The 27,518-nt window shown below is 39.6% G+C and overlaps 1 protein-coding gene across 12 annotated transcripts in view; it reads right to left on the reverse strand.

The window, feature by feature from the left end:
* MTA3 (metastasis associated 1 family member 3) overlaps positions 1-27,518 on the reverse strand; it is a 156,120-nt gene that overhangs the window by 19,637 nt on the left and 108,965 nt on the right. For 10 of the 12 annotated variants that reach the window (XR_003434068.1, XR_003434067.1, XM_027113269.1 and 7 more), the window contains 5 exons: positions 17,699-17,773; positions 15,765-15,823; positions 9,787-9,911; positions 7,641-7,792; positions 5,931-6,153 (listed from right to left, as the gene is read on the reverse strand). Coding sequence is in view for 10 of the 12 variants with exons in the window: in XM_027113269.1 (XP_026969070.1) it covers positions 5,931-6,153; positions 7,641-7,792; positions 9,787-9,911; positions 15,765-15,823; positions 17,699-17,773 (634 nt within the window). In the remaining 2 variants the exon portion in view is untranslated. The remainder of the gene's footprint in view (positions 1-5,930; positions 6,154-7,640; positions 7,793-9,786; positions 9,912-15,764; positions 15,824-17,698; positions 17,774-27,518) is intronic. The other 2 variants (XM_027113274.1, XM_027113268.1) reach the window with 1 other exon arrangement.

Raw genomic sequence — 27,518 nt, forward strand, 5'->3', positions numbered from 1 at the left:
AAAACTGCCAATGTGACTTCAAGTGATGAACTCCCACATGACTGTCACCTTGACAATGATCAACATACCCATCAAAGGAGTCACCAACACAATACCCATAGACATTTCACTTTATATTAATCTGCTTTTAATTTCTCACTAAATTAGTAGGATTAATTATGTCATGTTCCAAGTGAGAATTTACAGAGCACCTGAGTGGGAGATCAAAGCTTTTTAGAAGGATCCATATTTCATCAATCTTCATTATATTTTATAGGAAGTAGTTGGTGGCAAGAACTATCAGTCTCAACTGTGAATAAATTAGGATGAAAGGTGGGTGCTAAGACTACCGCATGACTGTTTAACATAAAAATTGCATCCATTCAGTGATTATACCGAATATAAAGAGAAAAAAATAGTTTCTGTCCGGAAGAAATGATCATAAACATAGATGATCAGGTCCACATTTGAGTTGCTTAAAAAGAATCCTGGTCTGTACTCAAGACCAGGCCAGTGGTACCTTGCTCTCAAATTATTCACCTAACTATATTTAAAGAGATAATTAATTAGTACCCATTAAAAGCACACAGGTAAAGAAAGCAACCTGAGAAATGCCCGAAGAAACCAGAAGGAATCAAAATCTGGCCGGAGGGAGAGCATTTTCACCTCACTCAAATGGCTTGACTGAGCACGAGGCATATTTCCCTGGCCTCCTAGAGGATGAGCTATACCTCCCTGAGGTAAACCTGGAAAAAGTTATCTTTTTTTTGCAACTCATGGCTATCTTTCTAAAATGTTTTGGAAATATTAGAAGGGAAAATAAAACAGAAAATTTGCAGAAAGTACATACTGAATTAAAATTCACAAAAATATCTCACATGGGTCTTCAAAACTGCTATCAAAGTAAAACCATCCATAGAATTTTCTTATAGGAATTATAAAGGCATTTCTAAACAAGACATAAAACACATGTGCCATTAAAAAAATTTTTAAAAAAAGATAAATTCAGCTACTTAAAACAATCTGCTTGGCAAATACGTCAACAAAATCAAAGACAAAATGGGGGAAATATTTGCATTACAGATCAAGAGCTAACTTCCTTAAAATATAAAAAGTTCCCATGAGTCAGTAAGACTTTTAATAGAAAACAGGCCAGGGGCAAAAACAGTTGACAAAAAGGGAAATACAAATGGTTGTCAAATATATGCAAAATTTTCTACCTCATTCAAAATGAGAAATGCAAGCTAATATAACTTACATGTCACCTGTCAACTAGTTAAGGGTTTCAGAGATGGGTAACACTGCTGGCAAGGTTCTAGAGAAGCAGGCACTCTCTAGACACTGGTGGGAGTGTAAATCATAGTTTTTCTGAGGGCAACTGGGCAGTAACTATCAAAATTCAGAATGGAAGTTGCTTGACACAGATGTTTTACTCTTAGGGATTTAACCTGTAAGCAGCTACATGCACATTTCACACATCATTTTTTTTTTCTGCGGTACGTGGGCCTCTCACTGTTGTGGCCTCTCCTGTTGCAGAGCACAGGCTCCGGACGCGCAGGCTCAGCGGCCAGGGCTCACGGGCCTAGCCGCCCCGCGGCATGTGATATCTTCCTGGACTGGGGCACGAACCGTTGTCCCCTGCGTCGGCAGGCGGACTCTCAACCACTGCGCCACCAGGGAAGCCCCATACATCAGTCTTAAATGATATCTGTATATTTGTTGCAACACTACTTGTAATAGAAAGGGATTGGAAACAACGTAATTTTTTTTTAAATAGGAGAAGTACTGGCTCAAGTACAAGATAGACTATTAGGCAGCTGATAAAAAAAGGAGGTGGGACTTCCCTGGCAGTCCAGTGGTTAAGACTGCACTTCCAATCCAGGGAGCACAGGTTCAATCCCTGGTTGGGGAACTAAGATCCTGCATGCCACGTGGCCAAAAATAAATAAATACACTTTAAAGAAAAAAGAAAGAAAATCACCCCCCCACACACAAAAAAGAGGACGTAGTTCTCAATGTACTGGTATGGCCTCCAAGATACGTTAAGTAAAAAAGGCAAGGTGCAGAACAATGTAGACATTAACGTCTGTACAAAAACAAAAAATACACCTACTTAGTTTCTTAGAGATACACAGGATGTCTCTGGATACTTCAGACACTGATGACAATGGTTACCTCTAAGAGGTAGGAATGGGAATGGCGTTAAGATTTGTAACTACTTTCGTACCTTTAAAAAAATTTTAAGTATCCAGAGACAAATTTTTATTAAAATAATAAACTACCAAAATAAACAAGCCAAAACTGTTCTCCTAATGTTAGAACTTAAAATTTCACAAAACTTTATACAATTATTAACAGTAACTTTCACTGAGAAACCTCTAGAAATCTCATAAAATATATAACAAGTTTCTTCTTCTGAATATGGGCCCTTGGGATAATACTTCTGAAGTTGATTTAGCATCTTCAAACAGAAAAAAAGGGCTCCACGGATCCCTTGAAAACATTCATACTGGGGAATGGTGCTGTCATTCAAGTCTCGTGTGTTATCAACCCAGAAAATACTTAATTATCCATGCAAGCTACAGAGGGGGCAGGTAAGTCATTTGGATCCATTTCTCTGGGGACCTTTGCTTCATCTCTGAAATGCTGCTAATATACTACTTCTACTTAACCTTAGTCTCTGGATCTTGAGTCTCAAATAGAAGCCCTGTGCTCATCAGGTGTTGGGTGATTTTACAGATCTTTGACACATCAGTCATCCAGTAACTCAGTGGTAAAGTCTCATGATAGTAACAAAGGAGGAAAACCATCATCATTATATTATGGCTTTTTTTAATGAGGGGAGGGGTGTCAAGGGGAAGCAGGGGCAGGCTGTCTGAAACTTGATGCTGTTACAACCATGCAGTTGGTCTGCAAATCTTGTCAAGGACATCGTACTTTTCTTTATGCAACGTTTTGGGTTTTGGTCTAGCAATCCATTTTTATTAAGCACTATCTACATGGTAGAACTGGCTCAGGCACTGTACTGATGTTAGCAATTTTTCGCATGGACTTACATATTTACATACAAAGGTATACCATTCAAATAAATAGGTATTTGGGATTTGGTTTTAACAGTCATTTTTAACATCTATATCTATATCTATAAAACACATGTTGGTCCTAGTGTATAGTTATTTCAAGTTTTAAAAAAATTTTTAATAGGAAATATATTCCCATGACTTTTTAATAGGAAATATATTCCTATGACTCAAAATCGAAAAGTTTAGAAGGATGAATAGTGGTAAGTCTCCTTCCCACCCTTTTCCCTCAGCCTCCCAGTTTCCCTTCCCAAAGATATTACTTCTTACATTTTCCTGCGATGCTTCATGGACAAGCAAACAAAGATTCCCCTGCTCACTATACTGTATTCCTTAACACCGGTTTCTTAGTGAAAATAAAGGCCAGAGAGCACTGCTGTAACAAATTAAAAAAAAAAACAAAACTTCCTCTAAACAAGGATTAACTTGTAAGTTGACATCTGAAAGTTATGACTCTGCTCTCCCCCATGTAACTGAGAATTTATCTCCTCAGTTCCCCGCTTCTTCACTCTTCTGTAGTCTGATACCCCATCAACTCTGGCTGTGATACTGGCTGTGGTGTTGCTGCCAAGGCCAGGAGCCATGGAAGGGGTCGACTTCTATACTTCTTATAAGAGGAAGATTCTCAAGTTCACAGGCAAAACTAGTTTCCTTTTCCAATATTATAGAGAATTATTCTAAATGCATTAATTGGAGCTCTTGATCCATCAATATCTTTAGAATTACAAACTTTCACCTGATCTGAAAGTCATTCACCATCACGGAGATTGTTAACTTTTGGGGGGAGGGACAGGGTCACCAATGCCTTTGAGAAACCAAGGAAAGCTTACCAAAAAAACCAAAAAAACAAATACAGCTTTAACCTCCCCCTGGACCATAAACATGGTTGCATACAGACATCGGGTTATTAACACCTAATCTTGCTAACAAGCCAAGATCAAGGAATCTGCTAAAGAGGTTGTGACAAGGTACAAATATAAGAAGGGAGAAGATAATGCAAGAAGCAATTAGATGCTAGGAAAAGAGTTCATTAGCTGCTTGCTGGGTGGGGGGACTGGGACTGAGTAGGTGGCTGCTGAAACTTTATAGTTTTAAATTTCCAGGTAAAATTATTCTGAGAATCTGATTCTATGTGTAACTTGACCAATGAAGCTAAATACAAAATAAAATATGCTCCTTGACTCTCATCACAACAAAGGAGTCTGTTCTTTTATTACCATTATTATTATAGATATATGTTTGTAGAAATAAAATACAGGTAATTTAATCTCGACTCTTTTATAGTAGCATGGCCTTTTAACTGAGAAAAATTAAAATAAGGTGACACAAAAACATACTTCATTGAAGAATCATCAAAATAAAACAATGTGCAAATTAACTGAGAAATTAACAGAAGCTTAATGAGAAACAGAAGCTTCCTCAGAAGCCAATTTAGTTGGTGATAGTTTCTTTTCCACTCATAGCAACAAAGATGATCCTGGAGCCTGGCCAGTTTTAATGGAAGAATTTCATTCACTTTCTTTCTCATGTGTTTTTTATTTTTTATATTTAATAACTTATATATAAGCGTATATGTTTTAAATCAGCTAAGCCGTATATTCATGGACATAAATATTTTCTAGTTCCTTAAAATGGTAAGAAAGTGGTAACATAAATCCATGAACTCAGAAATGCTAGCACAAAACCTCAATATACATGCCTAAGTTCTCACATATACATGAGTTTCATGTAGCTAAGTTTCCCCTCCATGGGACGCAGAGATTACTTCCAATTTCTACTCACTTTACAAAGCACTTTTCTTCTTCTTATAAAGCTTTTACCTGTAAGTTTTAAAGCCTTTCAACTGTTCTGTTGAAAATTATCTTTAGGAACAAAAAACACTTTTCAATCATCACTCCTTTTACAGATACCCTCTTTAAATCAAAATGGAACATCTCATAATAAGAAATTTCTTATCTCACAGATAGAGTTATCTACTGAATGTCTTTAAGATTTCCTACCTGTTAAGCCAGACAGCAAGTTTTCTCATCCCATAGGGAAAAAAAGTTTCATGGCTCTAACATGCTAAACAGGAATGTAACTAAAAGTAGCAAGACTTAGAATCAGAGTTCACACACAAATTATGGACACATTTAGGGGTACATGGTAATAACAGAACAACCTGCAATTCATCGGTACATATGACCTTTGTTCTAACAACAACAAAAAAACATAAGCAAGACTGAATGTGTTGATAATGAGTAATAAAGTCATGTAAATGTTATGTAGTAATGTATATGGTATATGATTATGAAATGGAAATCAAACTGGACAAATAGAAAGAATGCTCAACCACAAATTCAGACACTAGCTTGTAAAAATTAAATGTGTTTTTCAGAAAATTCACCCAAAAAACTTTAAAATTCATTTATAATTTGCTAAATCTTCTAATTTGTTATGAAACACTGTGAATTTCCAGAATATTGTATGATAATTGTAAAAGGTTTGTGGGAAATTGAGAAGTTTACAAAGACATACAATTTCTCATTAGTGTAAATTGGCAAATTTTATTCTACCTTATAGGTAAAAATCCCTCTTCGATAAGGGCTTTCAGGTAATTCCATCACAAAACCCCACTGGATAGGATCACCTCCCACCAATCTTTTGCTGAGCACTGCTTTCTCATAAAGACTGCAGAAGTTTCAATGTTTTCAGGTTGGCATTATACAAATGGCAGCAGACAAAACAATGTTAAAAAAAAATAAACCAAATAAAAGGCTGTACACAAGAACTTATGTTTATTGCAAACAAAAACAAAAAGAGAGAGAGAGGGAAAGAGAGGAAATGGTCAGAAGCACAACATATAAGGTTAAGAATTTAAAAGCATCTTACATTCTGCCCTAATGGCAGCATAATTAATAGGAACAAACGGCCGTCTTGCTGCCTGCCGCAGCCGGAGGGTATTTTTGCAGACCTGACGAGCAAATTTTGTGAAATATGTAGTGTGAAGGAAGAAAGCTTGACGGGTCTTCACTGCAGACTTTGGGCTCCCAGTGTTTCGGACCGGCATCCCCTGCATGGCCTGGCGAGACATGTGACTTCGAACTCGAGGGTCCTATAAAATCAGACACCAACAAACATGTAAAGAACAGAACTTGTCAAAATATAATACTCCTCCCGGAGATGGAAACAACCTAAGTGTCCATCATCGGATGAATGGATAAAGAAGATGTGGCACATATATACAATGGAATATTACTCAGCCATAAAAAGAAACAAAATTGAGCTATTTGTGATGAGGTGGATAGACCTAGAGTCTGTCATACAGAGTGAAGTAAGTCAGAAAGAGAAAGACAAATACCATATGCTAACACATATATATGGAATTTAAGAAAAAAAAATGTCATGAAGAACCTAGGGGTAAGACAAGAATAAAGACACAGACCTACTAGAGAATGGACTTGAGGATATGGGGAGGGAGAAGGGTGAGCTGTGACAAAGCGAGAGAGAGGCATGGACATATATACACTACCAAACGTAAGGTAGATAGCTAGTGGGAAGCAGCCGCATAGCACAGGGAGATCAGCTCGGTGCTTTGTGACCACCTAGAGGGGTGGGATAGGGAGGGTGGGAGGGAGGGAGACGCAAGAGGGAAGAGATATGGGAACATATGTATATGTATAACTGATTCACTTTGTTATAAAGCAGAAACTAACACACCATTGTAAAGCGATTATACTCCAATAAAGATGTAAAGCAAAAAAAAGAATATATTTTTAGGGAAGCATAAAAAAAAAAACTCCTTGCATCCTGTTCAAAGAAAAGCGCAGTTTTTAAGTCTTTCGCTGAAGAATCTATAACTTATTACGGGGGAGAGAATTTAAAAGTATGTACTTTGGAGTAGGAGGTGGGGAGTAGAGAAGGAAACTGGGTGGAAGTAAGGGTGTCTGTGATCCTATATATTTTTTCTCCTAAATTGACCTTAACAATCCAAAATCACAACAGTAAAAAATTGCCAGAGGAGAGACTATTTTAAAAAAAAAAAATATCGAAGGGGGTCCTTAAATCTTGCTAGCTCTCAAAAAGAACAACCTCCCTCTGGTAGACATAGGTGCTTGATACCTGCCATCTATGAGAATTTTACCAAAATCATATTTTAACTGTTGTTCACCTCAAGATTGAGCCCATGCCTTCTTGTCCCTCCTACGATAGCCCAGGGACAGAAAGAATGCTCAGTTTGTATTTATTACTTTATGCAAGAAAACACATTTTCAACAGTACCGAAAGGTTGCAAACTGTTTCCAAAAAAGCCATTAAAACCAGTATTTAATTTGTAAGCTCTCTACTCGTGCTAACACCTCCCACACACATTGTTCTTCTTTTGAGTAATCTCTCAAGACCGATACTTTGAATACCTGAAAAAACTGGATTTGTCCCTGCCCCTATCTCCATACCCACCCTCAACGTTTCAGTACTACATTTAGCTATAATAGCTTTGTTTGCTTTTAACTTATCCTATACTGTACTTCTGTTTCCAAGGAATGATCCAGGCGCTGAAAAACACTACATTTCTCAACACTAAAAAGACTATTGCTTGTGTACCTCTGTAGCTGGGCTGGGAGGTAACTTCTCCTCTTCCGACTGGGTGGGCATTTTTAGGCCTCCGTATTTTTTCCAATAGAGCCAACAGGTTGCACATAACCTACACTGCATATTAGGTGGGCCCCAAGAATACCACTGATGAGACTGTGTAGCTAAAGACGGAGGAAAAATAAGAAAAAACAAAGAATGCGACATAACTTGTAATATCAATACACATATGGTCAAATATTTAAAAAATATTCCAAAGCCATCTTTAGTTTACAATGTTATTTTTCTTCTTCCAGTTTACCCGACAAACAGGAAAGTCTAATACATGTATGTATTTTTCAAGTGAGAATTCATTAAACCATTTATTTCTATAGATATCAAGTGCCTGTGGCCCTTATTAAGAGGGGCCATTAGGTGAAGAGCCCTATATTATACATTGTGCTGCTGAAGGAGTTTTTGTTGGTTCATTAAAAACATTTTGTACAATATTAAATATTAAAAATATTGTGTAAATTTCTGGAAATAAGTTATCAGAAAGGTATCATTAAACTAAATCCAGGTTTTCAAACCTGTGGTTCAGAAACTACCTCAGGGTTTAAAGTGCTTAGAGGGACCCCTCAGATAAAGGTAGAAGGCTGACAGAAACAGGTATCTGTTTTCCATTCCTTTATTTTAATCAATAGATAAAATAATTATTTTACTCTTTCTCTCTTTAAAAACAGAATCCTTTTCCAGACTGTAAGTCCCTGTCAACTGAGCGTGCATAGCCAAGATCACGGCATGCTTAAGACCTGAGAGCTCGACTGATTCATTCCTGAGCGAAACACTACACACCTGTGTTGTTTTGCTCTGAAGTTTAAAATACTGCCATATAACATTTAAAGTATTCCCACAATGGATCTGAAGTTTAAGACAGAAAACACTGATGATGAACACTAAGTTAATAAGGTACATAAAATTATGATTCTGTAAGTTTGCCTAGGAATATCCTTCCCTTGATCTGTAAGTTACCTTTATCAGGTCAAAACGTTCAAACAGCACATCAGGGTGTCAACTAACACTTCATAAACCAATGTCAAAAAGAGAAGATACAGTGATCATTACAGTCAAACTCTCTCTTAGTTTGTTGAAAATGATACTGTGAACCCATCACGTATTATTTTGGGAGGACTCCTTGCAAATAGCAGCCTAAAAACCCTTCCTCTTGTAATTTAAAAACAAATAGTAAAATAAGTTGATTTTTTTTAAAACACAAATTTTAAGAATCCTAAACATTAGGCATGGGCCTATTTTGGATTCTGAACATAAAATTTCACTCATATTTAAATATTTATTTTCACCCAAATTAACCATGACATGTCATTTTAGTATGTCAACAAATGCCTTTCTCTTTATGTAATTAACTCAAATTCAATGAAAGTGACAAACAGAAAACACCAAATTCTATCTTTCTATAAAGATAAAACTTATATGTATATTATAGTAAGATACATTTTATAATAGATTATTTAATACATGGACCTAAAATTAAAATTGCTTATTTGTCACGCACACATAAAAATGGTGAAATAATTATTTAAAGGGATATGTGAGACTACATATAACATGAAAGGGGTTTGTAAGGCAAAAATAAGACACATTAAGCCACTACCACTTGTCTGCAGGATTCTTCTTATTTTCATTTAAATATAAATGAAGTTCAAAATCTAATTGCCAACTCAAAAACAGTTACGCAATCCATGTAAAATTTTGACCAAAAGAATCTAATTTTCAGGCTTCCCTGGCGGCACAGTGGTTAAGAATCCGCCTGCCAATGCAGGGGACACGGATTCGAGCCCTGGTCCGGGAAGATCCCACATGCCGCAGAGCAACTAAGCCCCATGCGCCACAACTACTGAGCTTAGCACACAGCTTAGCACACACTGCTCAACAAACCCAGGACACCACAGAAGCAAATCAAAGGAAACCCAATACCTAAACTCAGTGTCCAGGTGGAAGGTAAGGATGGGCACCTGTCCACTCTGAGGCTACATTATTCTGCCCTCTGCGCAGTGCTGACCTCTCGCACCTCCTGCCCGGCAATGCCAGCACAATTCCCTGCCCTTCACCCACAACAGGCATCAGAGGAGCTGGGGAAGCCCTACTGGAGAAAACTTACCATAGCAGCTCTCACAGGCTCGCCCTAGGAGAGGGTTCTGCGGCTGGAATGCGGATCCCACGGCTCCATTCACAGCACCAGGTTTGCCATTGCTGGTGGATATTTGGTTGGGATTTGGTTTGCTGCTTTCAATGAAATATAAAGTGAAGTGATAAAAATGACTTGCATAACAAGGTAAAAGGCTCTACATTTCATTACTGATTTACCTTAACTACACATAAATAAACATTTGAATGTTTGGTGAAGAAGAAATAAACTGGTAAAAGTAAGGTGTTAAAATGAACCCAAACCACTTATCTTTACAAACCAACGTCATGTAAAAACTAATCTCTTGGGCTTCCCTGGTGGCGCAGTGTTTGAGAGTCCGCCTGCTGATGCAGGGGACACGGGTTCGTGCCCGGGTTTCGGGAAGATCCCACATGCCGCGGAGCGGCTGGGCCCGTGAGCCATGGCCGCTGAGCCTGCGCGTCTGGAGCCTGTGCTCCGCAACGGGAGAGGCCACAGCAATGAGAGGCCCGCGTACCGAAAAAAAAAAAAAAAAAAAAACTCTTAAGCCTGACACTCACAAAATAAATACACCGTATCTCTTCTCCACCCAAACACAATTTCCTTAGGACACCCTCTGATAAATTTGAAAGATACAACTTATTAAGCTTTATCACCTATCATAAATTCTCCTGAGAATATAATTTTTGGATTAAATAATTGAGCCAAGGGTAGTGTGCTGTGTTTAGAGAAAACCACTGTCCCATTCCTGCTGCTGGTGTGACAGCTGCTGACTCCACGCACTGGCTCTCAAGGGAACTACACGAAAGCCACATGCCCAACAGAGACACTGTGGATATCAGCAAGGCATATCTCGAGAGGTAAAAGCATTTCAGGAGATTGTGACCACCCGTGATTTCTATCATGTTTGAATATATATGACGAAGATTAAGTAGCACTTGAAATTAGAAAAACCAATCAATGTATTTGAGGCATTTCTTTTTAAGAGGAAAAAGTTATATCTATCAGATTTCCAGAGGACGTAATTCCTCACAAACATGTAACCCAGATTGTCTTGGTATTTACTGAGCAAACATGGCTCACTTTTTCCCATCTGGGGTAGCCTAACTCCCCTGCTTATCAGCCATGCCTAAGAATACTGTACAGGTGTACATAGTGTGTCCTCAATACACGCATAATTCATTTAACATATATTTATTCAGTGCCCAGTAAACAAAAGTGCCAACATCAAGGAGCTTGCATTCCAGAGGAGCTTTCATGTCTATTTGCCGGGCAAAAAATAAGCAAAGTAAATTAGCAAATTATTTGTTAGTAATGAATGCTGAATGACTAAATGCAGACCATACTCTATCTTCCTGTGGCTTGTGAAGTAATGAGAGTTCACAACTATTAAGACACCTGGAGTTTCAGCACAGAGTAGGCTTGTGAGTTCCCTTTTTGCTGTTTCTCATTCCCACACTTACATTTACCAGTGAAAGCCTAATATGTAAACTTGGCCTGATGACAAATTAAGATTTCTTTCTGGGCTTCCCTGGTGGTGCAGTGGTTAAGAATCCACCTGCCAATGCAGGGGACACGGGTTTGATTCCTGGTCCAGGAAAATTCCACATGCCGCGGAGCAGCTAAGCCCGTGCGCCACAACTACCGAGCCTGCGCTCTAGAGCTCGCGAGCCACAACTATTGAGCCCGCGTGCCACAACTACTGAGCCCGCGTGCCACAACTACTGAAGCCCATAGGCCTAGAGCCCGTGCTTCGCAACAAGAGAAGCCAACGCAATGAGAAGCCCGTGCACCACAACGAAGATTAGCCCCCACCTGCCGCAACTAGAGAAAGCCCGTGTGCAGCAACAAAGACCCAACACAGCCAAAAATGATAAAAATAAATAAATTTAAAAAAAAATAAGATTTCTTTCTGCCACTTTTACTATAATTCTTAGCTGACGCCCCATCACCACCCCAGAAGAAATCATTTAACCTCTGTGTGCACTGAGGGCCCTATTCTATAAACAGGGCTATTATTTACACTTCAAATCTGTTCCAGCAATGTATTTTGAAGACAAATTGGTTTCAAAGACACATTTTAAACCAGACAGAACGTATTTCTCCTCTTACAGTTTTCAGTTGGAAAAGTACAAAATTAAAAGTGATGATTCAGAATGACTAAGATTTCCAAGGGTATGTAAAAATATTTCTGATTTTTAAAATCTACTATACATAGAAAGAAGTGGTAGCCCCTTGAAGTCAAATGGCTGATAATGTCAGAAGGCTTTCTCCAAATAGGAACATTTCTGACATTTTACACAGGGCAAAATATATGTGTTAAGAGACCTAATACAAATTTACAGTTGAGCGGCCTGAAAAATGAATGAGAGTAAACACAACTTTAGTTGTTCAACTGAATCTAGAATGTTATTTGACTGAATAAACCACTGACCTTAATTCTAATAATCACAAAAGGAAAATGAGTGTGCAAAGATGGAATATAGACAGGTGAACCAATTAAAACATGTTTTGCAAAACCAAGTACCTACAGGTTACTTCTCGGGGGACAAATGGTTAATGTCAATGTGACCATTTGAATAAAGACAAACATTTTTTTTTAAAGTTTTTAAAGCTGCATTATATGAAATGCTGCCCTTCCTTTATCTAATGCCCAAACCTTTCCTCCCCTCATCTATGCTCCAGATTGCAGCCCTCCTGCCCTCTTGAGAACTTTGTACACTTGATTCTCTTTCCTGGACCCCCCTCATTACCATGGAAACAGATTTCTCCATTTCTCCATATTTAAAAAACTCCCCCATTACTCTATCCAAACTCACCCCTCAATGCCAAGAACTCTCTCGACTGCCTTTTCCAGCCAGTTTTCCTGAGAGCTGCTAATCTTCACTGTCTGCAGCCCTTAGCACTCTATTAAAGATTACCATCGACCTCCATGTTGCTCAATTCCCTGGCTATTTTTCATTAGCATTTGACACCGTTAACCTCTTTCCCTCCTTGAAAGACACTCCTCTCTCAGGTTGTGTGATAATGCACTCACCTGGCTATCCTTTTTCAGCTATCATACTCTATCTGATATATTGAACAGATTTCCTCAAGTTTGGTCCAAGGCTCTTTTTTCTTATTACTCTAAGAAGTCTCATGCATAGTTTCAAGCACAGTATTATATGCTGATGACGCTCAAATACGGACCTCTAGCCCAGAACTTTCTCCTGAGTTTAAGACCAATATATCTGACAGCATATTCAACACCTCTTTTTGGAGAAAACAAACTCAAAATGACCCAACCTGGTTCTCTGCCGCAGCTTCTCATCATGGTGAACAGCACGGCAATCCACCTAGTTAATTGAGCTAGCCAGAAACCTGGGACTCAGCTTGGCATCTCCCCTCTATCTCTCCATACAAGTCAATCACCTCTAAGTAGCATACCATTTCCAGGCCACAGCTCCAGGTCAAGCTACTATCATCTTTCTTCTCCAAGAACTTTCATAATTGGTGTTCTTACATCCACTCCCCTGTTTCCCCATACCATTTTCCAAAATGTAGCCAGTAATCTTAAAGTACATAGAAATTTAATCATGATACTTACTTGTTTACAATCCAATTCCACTGTTTATCAGATGGCTAACTCCTGGCCCTTGCCTACCGTATTGGCCTCCCATGGCTCACCACTCTCTTCATACCAGCCACACTGCCTTTCTCTCACCTCCGTAACTCTGTTCTGCCCCTTCCCATCTCACAATCCCATTGGCCTGGAAAGCCTCCATCACCTGAATGATCCCTCCTCTACAGTTCACTCAAACTCACCTCCACAAGGAATCTTTCCTGACAGCATCACCCGAGTGTGGTCCCCAGAACAAACTGTCACACCATCTCTTCTTCATCATCAGAGTACTCAACACACTGCGTGACTAGCTGTTGGGCATCTGTCTCCCCCACAATAGAACGTAGGCTCCAGAAGACAACGTGTCTTCTTAACTGATCTACCTCTAGTAGTGAACAGAGTGCTTTGCATATATATAGGAGACTGCCAGTCTCAAAAGAATGACAGTATAAAATAATTCTTGGGGATTCTCTGGTGGTCCAGTGGTTAGGACTTTGTGCTTTCACTGCCATGGACCTGGATTTGATCCCTGGTCAGGGAACTAAGATCCCACAAGCCATGTAGCACAGCATCCCCTCCCCCAAAGAACTTAATCTATTATTTGTTTTAAAATAATATTTCAGAGTTAATTGGGAAATTCTTCAAAGAACTCAGATTCTTATCCAACTCAACAGTACAGATTCATAACAGAATTTATTATGAATAATAAATTCATAATAAATAGAATTCATATATTCTATTTATATACATGATTTACATAACATTTTTTAAAAGTATGATTAGAAACTCTGTCTTGATCTTCAAAAGTCATTCACTTGGATCAGGGATTGGCAGAATAAATGTTTTAAGCTTTGTGGGTATTATAATTTCTGTCGCAACCATTGAGCGCAACCATTGAGCGCTGTAGCACAAAAGCAGACAGAGACAATACATAAATGAATGAACATGGCTGTATTCCATAACACTTTATTTACAAAAACCGGTGGCAGGTCAGATTTGGCCCACATACTGGTCTTTGACTTAGTCTTTGACTTAGATCAAGGCTTAGATCAAGACTCCAAAGTCAATGCAAAACAGAATAGCAACAATTATCTGGGTTATTTGCTGAAAACTGGCTTAATGTACTTTTCCTTTGATGTGACAGCACTGCAAAGTATAAGAAAGCTGGTATGCTTGTTTTTGAAAATCTAAGACACATGAATCACAGCAGTGTTTTCTTTGGGGAGTTGTTCTTTTATAGATTAGTCAAATAAAACATATAATTTTCTAAAATATTAGAAACCACTCTGCAGGAAGGACATTACAGCTCTGAATAAAAATTATGGACCCTGTAAATTACATGTTATCTATCTTGAGATAAAAAATTCATAAGAAATATAACAATTCAGTGTCTATGAGGCCTCCTGTATATAAAAATATATCAAAATTCAGTAAACAAAAGGGGAGGTATAAAACAACTGTACTGAGCTCAAAGAGTGAAAAAGCTCGAATCAGTACACAGAACGCTGTAGTAAATTTCATTTTAATCCCCAAAGAACGTAGGATAGCACTATATACATGGTGCTCAATAAATTTTCCTGAACAAATGAACTGTCAAACTCATGACCTCAAAAAAAGATAATTCATTTAAAATGTAGCAAATGAAAAGAAAATTGGCATTCATTTTGATATGACAATGATTTCTAAACCAAAAGGACAATAATGATAGAATGCTAGGCATCTGAAACAACTGAAACCTATTCATTATTTATCCAATGATTTACAAAGTTTGGTTCTAATTATGTCCCCTAACCCTTTCCCCAAGCAAACAATGTAAAATTCTCAACCAAATAAACGACATACCTCAAAAGGGCAACACACATTACCCAAACAAAATACATTAAACAATACAGAAGTTTCAAAAGTTGCTAGCTTTCTGAAACACATTTGCTTCAAATAATATTTTCATAGGTTAGTTTTCTAACACTTTCCCTGAAGCTTTTTATTAATTTAAATTTTTTTTTTTTTTTCCCACTCTGTGTAGCATGTGGGATCTTAATTCCCGACTAGGGATCGAACATGCACCCCCGTGCAGTGGAAGCGTGGAGTGTTAACCACTGGACCACCAGGGAAGTCCTCCCTGAAGCTTTGATGGCATGTTTCCTCTGGTCCTTTTGTTAGCTGACTTGGGGTTTCCCCCACCAGCCATTTCTCTTTCTAAAAAAGGTCATTTAAGTGGCACTAAAATGGAAAGCAAACAGTGCTTTGTAGTGGAAGAAAATAAGATACATAAAGAAATTCAAATTTGGCTGAAACTGACCAAAATGTACATATTTTGTTTTGAAGAGAATTAATACCATGGCAAATATTTTAAAAGATTTCCATTACTTACTAAGTTGGGATATACACTTGTTTCAGCTTACTCTCAGCTTCTGCTGCTTTTAGACGTTTCTAATTCAAAAGATAGATAAAATATTTTACACATGATGTCGAATAATTATTACCACTTCATCTGCCTTAAAAAATTCACAAGAAAATAAAACATTAAAGTATACTTCAAAAATTGCCTTTTTAAGATGAGCTTTTCTTTCATGCACGTAAACTGCAATGGTTTGTAAGAAAGAATCACTAGATTCTGAGGTACAGAACTACAAGTATTAAAAACATTTTAGACACAAATTTTAAAAGTAAAGCAATGAACAACTGTTTCCTATTCCCCCATGAGCAGATAAACAGGACTTATAAGTAACCATTTTTACTTTTCACAGTTTCTATTTATTTCTTTTTTGCCTTTCTCAGAGGGAAAAAAAAATACATAACCTTTGCTTTTAGAAAATTATTCAGAGATGATTAGTTTCCAAAGTCCATGAAAGAGAAGGAGACAGTAACTAATCTAAGTCCAATTAAATAAGCATGTACCCTCAAATGTTGGGAGACATGCAGTAAACTTTAAAGCTTGGCTGAACTCATGTCAGATTTTTAGGAACCAATTAGGAGCCAAATGCAGGGAAAGGAATGGGGAAAAGATTATAAAATCACATCCAGAGAGTGATCAACACAATAATAAATGCAAATAGGGAAGGAAAATAATGTATGGTAGATACTCAAAATGAAGACAAATCAGAATATAAGACAACCCTCCATTTGCTCAATGAGAAGAAAACAAAAACATTTAAGGAGACAACTTAAAACTTTTAAAGAAGGAGTCCAAATTTTGGGAAATAATTTTTATCCAAATACTTTCAACCATCCTTGATGCCATCATCGCCACCATCTATCTTTAGGGACTCTTTTCACTTTGAATAACACAGGTTTTCCAGAGCACATGGTCTTCATGCTACCTAAGTTGTTTGAAGTAAGTATTTGGGGTGGTGGTGGGGGAACAACTTTATTAGGAAAGCCAACAGGCGAGAAGATGGCAGACTAATGTCCTAAAGAACCATCTTGCCTGGATTTGGATGCTAGTTTGAAATGAGCACTTTCTGAATTATATATCATGTGATGCTGGGAATTTTTCAACAAGCCATGGGTATTTATTCACTATTCACAACCTCAACAACTCACTATGGTAATTTTTAAAGTGATCTTTAAATTGTATTTTTATAGCATCTAACACTTGCCACTGGGTGATCATATACTTAGGAAAAATAATGTCTGTGTTAAATATACTTGCCCCTTTACCAGTTCTGACATGTTAACTAGAAGAATATAATATACTGACTGAGGTCACTTGAGGAAAATGTACCTTTCCCCCAAAAGTAGTATTACTCAAAACAGGTAACTGAGAGAATTACCTCAATTTGGGACATTTGGGGAGAATTTACAAAATAAGTGATTCCCTGCTTTTAGAGATAATTTTGGAAAAAAAAGTTGCGTGCTTATGTACGACGTATCAAACTAGTAAAGACTAACTACTACTGTTAAGGTCAAAGACCTTTGTGGGGTATACCCTATACTGTGGGGTATAACCACAAAAATGTCTAGGAGGGTTCAGAAGATCTTTTACACAGTTTCAGTCATTCCTGTCAACTATACTCACAAAGAGATGAAGCACCAGGCACCTACAAGGAAAATAACACCTCTCTATTGGTATCTTTCCCTGCTGTCTGTCCAAAATATTTATCATAATGGAATCTGAAGTAAAGAAAATATCGAGACTAAAACCTTAATATGTTAAAGATATGAAATCATGTACTTTAAAATGGTCTAGAAAAGATAAAGCAAACAAAACAAATTTAAAACTAAGCATATTGCTAAGAAATATTAATGTATAAATAGAAAGTTCATTTTAATGCAATTGTATTGGTAGCAATATGAAAAAATTACCTGCTGCACATATCTGTCAGTAGTTTTCCACATGTAATAATATTCAATGATGCTAGTCAATGATTTCCAAGGGAGCTGAAAAAAAATTTAACATGATAATGAAAACAAGCTACCGTAGAAACTCTTTTCCTTTAAAACCACTTCTTAAAAATAAGGAGGTAATAATCCACATGGAAGATGCATTCTAGAAGAAATGTTTGAAAAACTGAAATTAATTCTGAGCAAAAGGGTCCCCAAACAAGTTCTATTCAGCTAGAGATGCACATTCCATTTCTCAACTCCCATTCTGTTAAAAGTTATAAACCTTACGACTGAAAATATTTCATGACTTACTCAGTTTTTCTCGGGCTATAGGTGGGGTGGAAGTACAATTTTTAGAAATGATATTTTAAAGAATCTGGACTGAGTTCTTCAACTTCCAAAGATGCCACCTACAACTGGGGGTCATTGGTCTCTGGTATAATATTTCTCATCCTTTCCAAAACTGCTCTATTCTGATCTATTTTGTTGTACATAAAATGAAAACCTAAATCTCTGAAAAAGAACATAGCCAAGTGTGGTACATATTAGAAAAATAGGAAGCTTGTCTGCTATGTTCCATAATTATTCAAAATGGCCAAATGAGCCTTTACTTATGAGACCCACAATGAAAGAATATATTTAATATGTCCCTCTGTAAAGGGAGATCTGTTAGTCTTCCAAGATGCAAATCAGGGCAGATCAAACAAAATGACTGATAACATTCGAGTTTTAGCTGTCGTGGCAGATTTTACTGATAGATGACTCAGCACTCTCTGACTCCCAGCTTGCCCTAATGCACCACTGGGTTTAGAGTTAAAATAGTTCTTCCCAGACCCCAGTGCAGCTGGGGGTCTGTTTATGACCCACAGGTACAACAACCATGCAATTCCTGTCATCTTCACATTTAACTCACCTGTTTGGTCTGAAGAGAAAAATAAATGGAGTTTAGAAAAAGGACGTTATTTTAAAACTTAACTGGGTGGCAACTTCAACAAATGTGGTCTCCTTACAGGAACAGATCGGCACAGCTGGCATTTGGATTGCAGTTAAAGCAAACATAATTTTCTCCCATTTAACAAGCAATCTAATGGAGCTGAAAGTGTCTGAGGGATGGCGTTAAGGAGCCAACTACAGCAACACCTCACAGGACAGCTGAGGCGTAGTCTCCCAGGGTTTTAAGCAAGCCAAAACCTCTTATCCCCTTAATTATTCTTCTTCTGGGAAATAGGCCCGGGCATGCAATTTACCTGGAAGCCTGAGAAAAGAAAACCAAGTGACCCTGTAACCTGAGCTTCCTCGCGAGCCAGAGTTTATCCAAGCCATAAAGTCCTCATCAGCTGTGCTCAGCACCAGCACACGCTCATCAAGGAGTAGCGTAGGTCACACTCCTGAGGTAGCATCCTTTCTCCCTCAACCCTCACTCAGCTTCCATGGGAGTTCCAACACGTCAACTGAAGAGGAAAAAATCTGAATGTGGCAGATGGCTCCGCATGATGTAGGGGCACCGACTGGAATTATACTGCTGCAGCATTTCAGCCCCAGGCAGGAGTGACTGTGAAGCCCAGCGAAGAAGGGAGATCCTTTTGGAGGGCAGAACATTAGAGTGGACATCTGGTTTTCTACTTTGAGTTGCAAGAGAGATGGCCAGAGGTACTAATCCATACCCATCCATGGACAATGGTTATTTACTTGTCACAATGATCAGGGACTTGAAAGGAATGAGATTAGAGGACTGGTAACAATGATGCTTATAAAAGAGGTTTGTGGGTCAGACATGTGAGGGTGGGCCTGGCTGTGAGGATATTTGAGCCCCCATGGTCACAAAGGCTCCTCTGCAAAGGAGGTTTTTCACTCGTCTGCTGGATAAGATGATCCCTATGGCTATAAGCCGGCCTCTTTCCCTAGCCACCCAATGACTGCTCAAAGGACACGTAAACAAAATGGACACACCTGTGGATGCCACCACAGGGATGTCCTCTCACCCATTCTTATCTGATTACTCCAACTGCCTAATCTGCAAGGAACAGCGTACACTGGGCCTCCAACATGGCACCATTCCTGGTAACATGTCAGTTAGATTAGACTCTCAGCAGTTACCTGTTTTCATTGAATGGACAATTATTCTAGATATGATTTGCCTTTTCTGTGCTATTGACTAGCAATAGCACACACAGACTTATGAATGACTTACTCCCACAGAACACTTCTTGTAACCCAGGGCCCACAACCTGCAAGAATGAAGGTTTGGGTCACCCCACCAGACTAAGAACTCTGGTCATCTAAGATACGGAGGGGAGAACAGTGTGTGTGTGTGTGCGTGTGCGCGTGTGTGCGTGTGCGCGCGCACGCGCTGTTCTATCCTGACGGAAGACTAACGAAGCTATCTGTGTTTTCTTCCTTGCTCAGTGTAATTGTTTTCCTTCTGCACCCAATTCCCTTTCTATTTTTTATATAAGGTCTGTTGGTGGTGGTGTTTTTACCTTTATAATTTAATGCAGAAGTTACAAGCTATAAAGACAGGGCTGTGGCTAAAACCAGAAGAGGAATAAACAGCAACCAGAGATGGATGCTGTGACGTTAAATTTAAGCCTCCTCATTTAAGGAAATAGTACCATATTTTCTAATGATTCAGGGATAATTACTATTGTTTTAAAGTTGATGTCTGGAAAGGAAGCATGTAGAGACGGCAAGGATGGATGTTAAGTAGTCAAAGAAGTGGATGGTGGCATAAACTGTACACCCATTTCCAAACTACTTCCAGCTTACCTTCCTTGAAGCTCTAAATACATTTTCCCCAGATACTCTTGAACAAGGATGCAGACATACAGGCCAGGTTTAGCCAAGCTGACAAATGTGAATGACATTTAGGTACAGGAGTTAGCAACATCAGAATAAGGCTGCATGCAGGGAGACTGGATAGTTGGGCAAGAACAATGGCTGGGATACCACGTTCTTCTGGGGCATGTGTGTTGACTTTTCTGCCATCCATGTTTGACATCATGGATTCCAAGCAGCAGAGGGCATGGGTCTTTCCACTGTTTCTGGAAGTGCAGCATCCAAACCTGGTTCTCTAGTCTTCCCAGAGATTTTATGAGAACCTAATATCCTATATGCCTTTCAGTTTAAATTATAGAGAAATCTGTACTTACCAACTAAGAACCCTGACTAATATAACCAAAGTATCTATCCTTTATTCTAAACTAGATGAGGGTGAGTTTCTCTCACTTATAATCAAAAGTACTCTAATACAAAAATTGGTAAAAAGTGAAGTGTTCTAAGAATAGACCCTAGATACGTGGCACTTACTGACAGAGTCAAGGTAGAACAGAATCATGCAAGATTGCTGAGTAGAGGTAGCAGATGTTGTAGTGGGGCTCCTGCTAGAGCACTGCCATTGTGGGGTTAGATACTGCTCTTGGCTTCACAAGTCCTGTCTGTGAAGCATCGAAACGTGGATCCCTGGCTAACGTCTGTTAGCCTTCTGACAGCCTTTAATAACATTTCTGTCTCCTCATAATAGCTCACTCAAATGGATTCTGTCGTCTCTAATTATGACTTGCTCAGTATCCTTTCTAACTTCCCTCTAGTTCACTTGCTTATGCTACAAAGGCTAGATATCCAACGTTATATTTCCAAGACCCCCTTGGATTTATCTCTGCCAATCAGATGTATGTGTATAAGACAAATTCAGAAGTGAATTAAGCAGGCATAGAGTGGATGGTGCACAAGGGATCCATTTTGCTGCAGCAGAAGTAGGAGGCACAAAATTGTTCTAGAGCCAATGACGCTGCTAGAGGTTTCCTGATCTCAAATCACGGCTAAAGTAGTGTGATCCTGGCCCAGAAGTTAACCCAGCAGCTTCTCAATTTCCATATGGGGCAGAGGTTAAGAGCTCACTTGTGGAACCATTTCTGTGGGACTATTCTGAGGTCCAGCTTGAGCCTACTTCTCCAACCCTATCAATGATTTTAAGCATCTAATTTCTAAAGTTAAATCCCATTCTGTTTAAAACAGCTCCAATATTTTGTTATCTGCAACTGAAGTCTAAATGATACAACAGCCAGGAAATACCCTTTGCTAAAGGAGTTTCTATGGCAAAGGACTCACTCCACTGTATGAAGAGGGAAGGACTTTGCTGTTTTGCACTTCGAATTTTTCAGGTTCCTCTGCATATTTCAGGTCCTGTTTAGGATGTAGAAATCCACAAGAGAATGTCATCCCCACTCCAAAGATGAGGAAAGAAACACATAATTTATAAAACCACACCAACTCTTTAGTCCATCAGAGAGCTAAGATTACAAGACAATCAACTGAACTAAATTCCCAAGTCACTCCAAGGACAGACAGGACTCTAAGTATTTTTACTTTGGCAGAGCATAAAAGAAACGGGTGATGAACAACAAAAAAGTTACCAGATTATTAAAGGTCAACAGTGGGCTAGGACAACTGTTTAGCATCTGTGGAAGCTCTAGACACAAGCGGAATCCAAACACATTTGCCAGAGATCTCTATCAGGTGTCCATCAGAAAGAACTGAGCCAGTGGAGGAGACCTGAGAAATCCATAGGTGGGGGTGGAAATTTGAATGTACACAAACAAATGAAGAGGGGCAGAAATGGTAAATTTTTAAAAAATAAGTAACAATAAGTAAATAAACATGGGGGGGATTAAACTTTTTAAAAGATCACTGATTGCCTAAAGCAAGAAACATTAATAATGCACTGTGGGGCTTAGAACATGTACAGAAATAAAATGTATGACGACAAAAGCACAAGAATGGGAAGGAAGAACTAGAAGTGTACTGTTTCATGGTTCTTATAATCTATGTGATCTAAGCAGAATTTGATTGAAGGTAAACTGTGGTACATTAAAGATATATATTGTAAACCACTAAACAAAAGTTTAGTTAGTAAGCCACCAGGAGAGATGAAATGAGCGTCATAAAAAATTAATCAAGAAAGGGGGTGGGGGGCTTCCCTGGTGGTGCAGTGGTTGAGAGTCCGCCTGCCGATGCAGGGGACACGGGTTCATGCCCCGGTCCGGGAAGATCCCACATGCCGCGGAGCGGCTGGGCCCGTGAGCCATGGCCGCTGAGCCTGCGCGTCTGGAGCCTGTGCTCCGCAACGGGAGAGGCCACAACAGTGAGAGGCCCGCGTACTGCAAAAAAAAAAAAAGGGAAAAAAAAGAAAGGCGGAAGAGGGGCTTCCCTGGTGACGCAGTGGTTAAGAATCCACCTGCCAAGGCAGGGGACACAAGTTTGAGCCCTGGTCCGGGAAGATCCCACATGCCGCGGAGCAACTAAACCCGTGTGCCACAACTATTGAGCCTGCGCTCTAGAGCCTGCAAGCCACAACTACTGAGCCCGCCTGCCACAACTACTGAGTCCGCGTGCCACAACTACTGAAGCCCGTATACCTAGAGCCCATGCTCCGCAACAAGAAGCCACCACAATGAGAAGCCCGCGCACCGCAACAAAGAGTAGCCCCTGTGCAGCAATGAAGACCCAATGCAGCCAAAAAAATAAAATAAATAAATTCTTAAAAAAAGTGTGGGGGGAGGAATAAAGGACAATGGGACAAATGGAAAACTCAGGGTAAAATGATGGATTTAAACTGATAATTATATTATTAATAATTATATTAAAGGCAAGTGGTCTAAACACTCTAAGTAAAAGGCAGAGATTGTTAGATTGGTTGGGGGTGAAAAGAAAATTCAACTGTATTCTGTTTACAAAAAGCCCACTTTGGAAATAAATAAAAGTAAAAGGATGGAAACAAAATATATCATGTAAACAATAAATCTGGAGTGGTTATATTAATAGGAGAAAAATTAGACTTTGTCACAAGGTATATTACCCATGGATAAAGAAGCATGATGTGAAGATAAAAAGGTCGAATCATCACAAGAATATAACAATCCTAAATATGTATGTGTCCACCAACAGAGATTCAATATATTTAAAGCAAAAACCTAATACAATTGAAAAGAAAAATAGAAAAATCTACAATTATAAGCTAGAGACTTTTAATACTGCTCTCTCAACAAGTAACACAAGTGGGCAGAAAATCAGTAAGGCTCCAGAAGACTTGAACAACATTATCAATAAACTTGACCCAAGTAGCATTTATAGAATATTATACCTAACAGCAAAATATCTGTTCTTTTCAAGAGCACATGGTGCATTCACCAAACCAAACCATACACTACAGTAGAATCAATCAAGTCTTCCAAATGTAAAATTTATGTGTGTGTGTATGTGTGTGTGTGTGTGGATTTAACAAAGTATGTTTTCTGAACACAACAGAATTAAACCAGAATTCATAACCAAAAAATATATGGGGAAAAAACCCTACAAATATGTGGAACTTACTTCTAAATAATCCAAGGATCAAAAAGGAAACCATAAGGAAACATCAAGGAATGAAAATGAACACACAACTTATCAACCTTGGTAAGAAGATGAAGCTAAATAAAGCAGTGCACAGAGGGCATCGACACACCCCCTTTCCTCCATCAGATGTTCAGCAGAAAGAATTGGGACAGGGCAAGAAACCTGCCCATTGGTGGTGGTGTGGGTGTGCACAACGGTGATCTGCTGCCACTGGGGACCAGGCCAGAAAACCGCTTCCCAGATCCTTCTCTTAGATCCTTCTCTCATACAAAGCAAAAGTGTCTGCCACTGGAGACGGACTAGAAACCATCCCACCCCCAAGTCCCAGGCAAAGTGCAGTGGCCAGTGGAGGGGGACAGGAAATTTGCTCACATCCAAAAAGCCCTGCTAATAAAAGGCTACACAAAGCAGAGACCGGTTGCCACAAGGGAGCTGGGGGAAGAACAGAACTGCTGTGGGAGCTCCACCGCTGAGACTCAGGCACACAAAGCCTACCAAAGTCTGGGGCAGGAACAGGACAACTAAGAAACTCCCTGTGCCCTCACCGTGGACTTGCAACACCATACTACCACAGGGGGAAGGGCAAAATGTGGAGACAGGCTCTGCAGTGCAAGGCCTGCTAAGGATGGGACAGGAACACAAGAAAAAGACCCTTCTGCTTTTCAGGCCCTACATTAAGCATAGGTAAGACCATGAAGTCTGTGGATGTTCAGTTCACCTCCTATTCATCCCACCAGCGAGGGAGGGACCCGCCCCTCAAGACAGTGGAAGGTGATCAGACATACGACACATGACACTGGAGACAAACTAGATGAGACTGACAGCAGTTTATTCGTCACTTATACTCACGGTCTGGGGGAAGAGGACACTACACACTATGTAGGGCCACACAGGGGTTGTACTTGGGAATAGTGAGCCCAGTAGGGGCTGTGGAAGTGTGGCTTTGCGTAACAAGAGGGTGCGGTATGCCCTGGTTCCGGAAGAAGGTTCCCACGGGAGGATGTGATTGGCTTGTGAGAATAATTCTGCCTGCTGGCAAGGGAAGTGAAACCCATTAGGTTCAAGGCTGGGTGGGGGTGTAGGTGAATTAGCCAGGCAGGAAAGGATTTTGCATCTCCGGCAAAAATGGGGAGATTCAGTTAAGCTTTGGGGGCCCTGTGAGGCTCAAAGATATAAAGGTCGTACATGAAATATTAAGCCTTCCAGTACAGTGGTACACTGAAGGTAACCTGAACAACAATGAGATCCAAACCTGGCCAACTAGAGACTATATTAATATACTAAAGGATCTAGTTGAAAAGGCAGACCGTGCACATGAATAGATGGGAAATTTATACAGAGATAAAAAGCATAAAAATAAAATATGACTGTTAGGAAAATATATCATATTTGAAGAATTCCTTTAACAAGTTTATTGGTATACTGGACATAGCCAAGAAAAGAGTTAGTGCACTAGAAGACAGATCAATACCAATTATCCAAACTAACACATAAACAACAAATCTCAGCTCTAGGAGACTCAGTGAACTACAAGTAGAATAATTATAAAGAAAAGCCTGCCAGGGCTTTTGGTTTACTACTACAGGTTCATACTGTAGTAGTAAAACAAAAGTAAAGAGAAAATCTTGAGCACAAAGAAAAAGAAACATTTACATACATAGGAACTTCTCATCAGAAACTACGTAAGCCAGATAGAGAGACATCTTTAGAATACTCAAAGAGGAAAAAAATTTTTAGCGAATTCTATAAAGAATGAAATCTCTCTTCAAAGGGGACAGTAAAGTTTTTCGGACAAGGCAGAAGTCATTCTCAGTCAAAAGCTGAATTCATTGTCAGCCAAGAGTATTAACAATAAATGGTTACATGAGATGCAAAGTTTCAAATTAATGATCTAAGCTCCAACCTTAAAAAAATACTAGGAAAAGATAAAAGCACAGAAGCTCAGAGCAAGCTGAAGGAAAGAAATAATAAACATAAAAGCAGAAATCAATGGAATAGAAAACAGAAAAATCAATCAAATCAAAAACTGGTTCTTGGGATTTCCCTGGTGGCGTAGTGGTTAAGAATCCGTTTGCCAACGCAGGGGACACAGGTTCGATCCCTGGTCCGGGAAGGTCTCACATGCCGTGGAGCAACTAGGCCTGTGCGCCACAACTACTGAGCATGTGTGCAACAACTACTGAAGCCCACGCGCCTAGAGCCCGCCCTCCGCAACAAGAGAAGCCCCCACTCACCACAACTAGAGAAAGCCTACGCATAGCAACGAAGACCCAATGCAGCCAAAAATTAATTAATTAGTTATTTTTAAAAAACTGGTTCTTTGCAAAGGTCAATAAAATTGATAAACCCTTAGCCAGACTAATGAGGAAAAAAGAAAAGCTAAATTACCAGTATCAGGAATATCTGAGAGGATATCACTACAAATCCATCCCACAGACCTTAAAAGTATAATGAGATTATGAATAACTTTATGACAACAAACTAGACAAAATGGACAGGAAGAGATACGCCAGCAAGAGGAGGACATACCAGCCTTTGAAACCCCACAAAAAACGATAATTAGATAGCTATCAACAAATAAAAATTGCCCTGGGAAGATGCAAGAGTCAAAGAAGAACCTATAGCAACACAGTGCAGCAAAAAATGGAGAATAACTGCACAGAGAGTACACAGAGAGGATCACCGAGGAGATGGACTTTAGCTGAGACATCTGGAAACTGCTAAGAACAACGAAGGGTGGAGGCCATCAGTATAAGCCACACACTGGATACCACTGCAGTCACCAGTGGCCTGCTCTGCAGAGAAGCCTGGCAGCCCTGGTCACGGAGGACCTCAGGAGCACCCAAGACAGCTGCTGAGGAATCCCTACAGCTTGTACAGTAGGACTCTGTAGTGTTTGTTGGAGTGGACCTCAGCAGGCTCCTGTGCAGAAGAAACCGGCAGCTCCTGCCGCCGAGGTAATCAAGAGCCACTGCTGCTGCTGGCCTCCTAGGGAAGGAGACGCTGCTGTACTCCTTCCAGAAGACGTGCACACCCCAGACCCCAGAGCCCTGGCTGCTCGACATGCACTCGCTTCACAGGCACCAGATCATATGCTTCAGTCACTCTGTGAGCACACACACTCCACTCCCGGCTCAGGGGCTGACCCAAGCATGCCCACACCTCAGGCACCACTGCCACCATGAGGGCACTCCAAGCCAGACCCAGAGCCAAGAGACATCCCCTCGCCAATGACATACGCTGTGGGAGAAAGAGAGATCAGGAGGTCCCCAGCAGCCTTTGCCATTGAAGACCCCAACAGCCCTCTCTGTTGCAGCAGACACCTGCACCCTTGGCCGTTGCAATCTTTACTGACACTGACCTCAGCTGATAAAGCTGAATGCGCACTATGCCAATGGGCCTTCCCAGG

This window comes from Aethalodelphis obliquidens, unplaced genomic scaffold, assembly GCF_003676395.1.
Source record: "Aethalodelphis obliquidens isolate GAN/ISIS:26980383/991018 unplaced genomic scaffold, ASM367639v1 scaffold12, whole genome shotgun sequence".
Classification (NCBI taxonomy): Eukaryota; Metazoa; Chordata; class Mammalia; order Artiodactyla; family Delphinidae; genus Aethalodelphis; species Aethalodelphis obliquidens.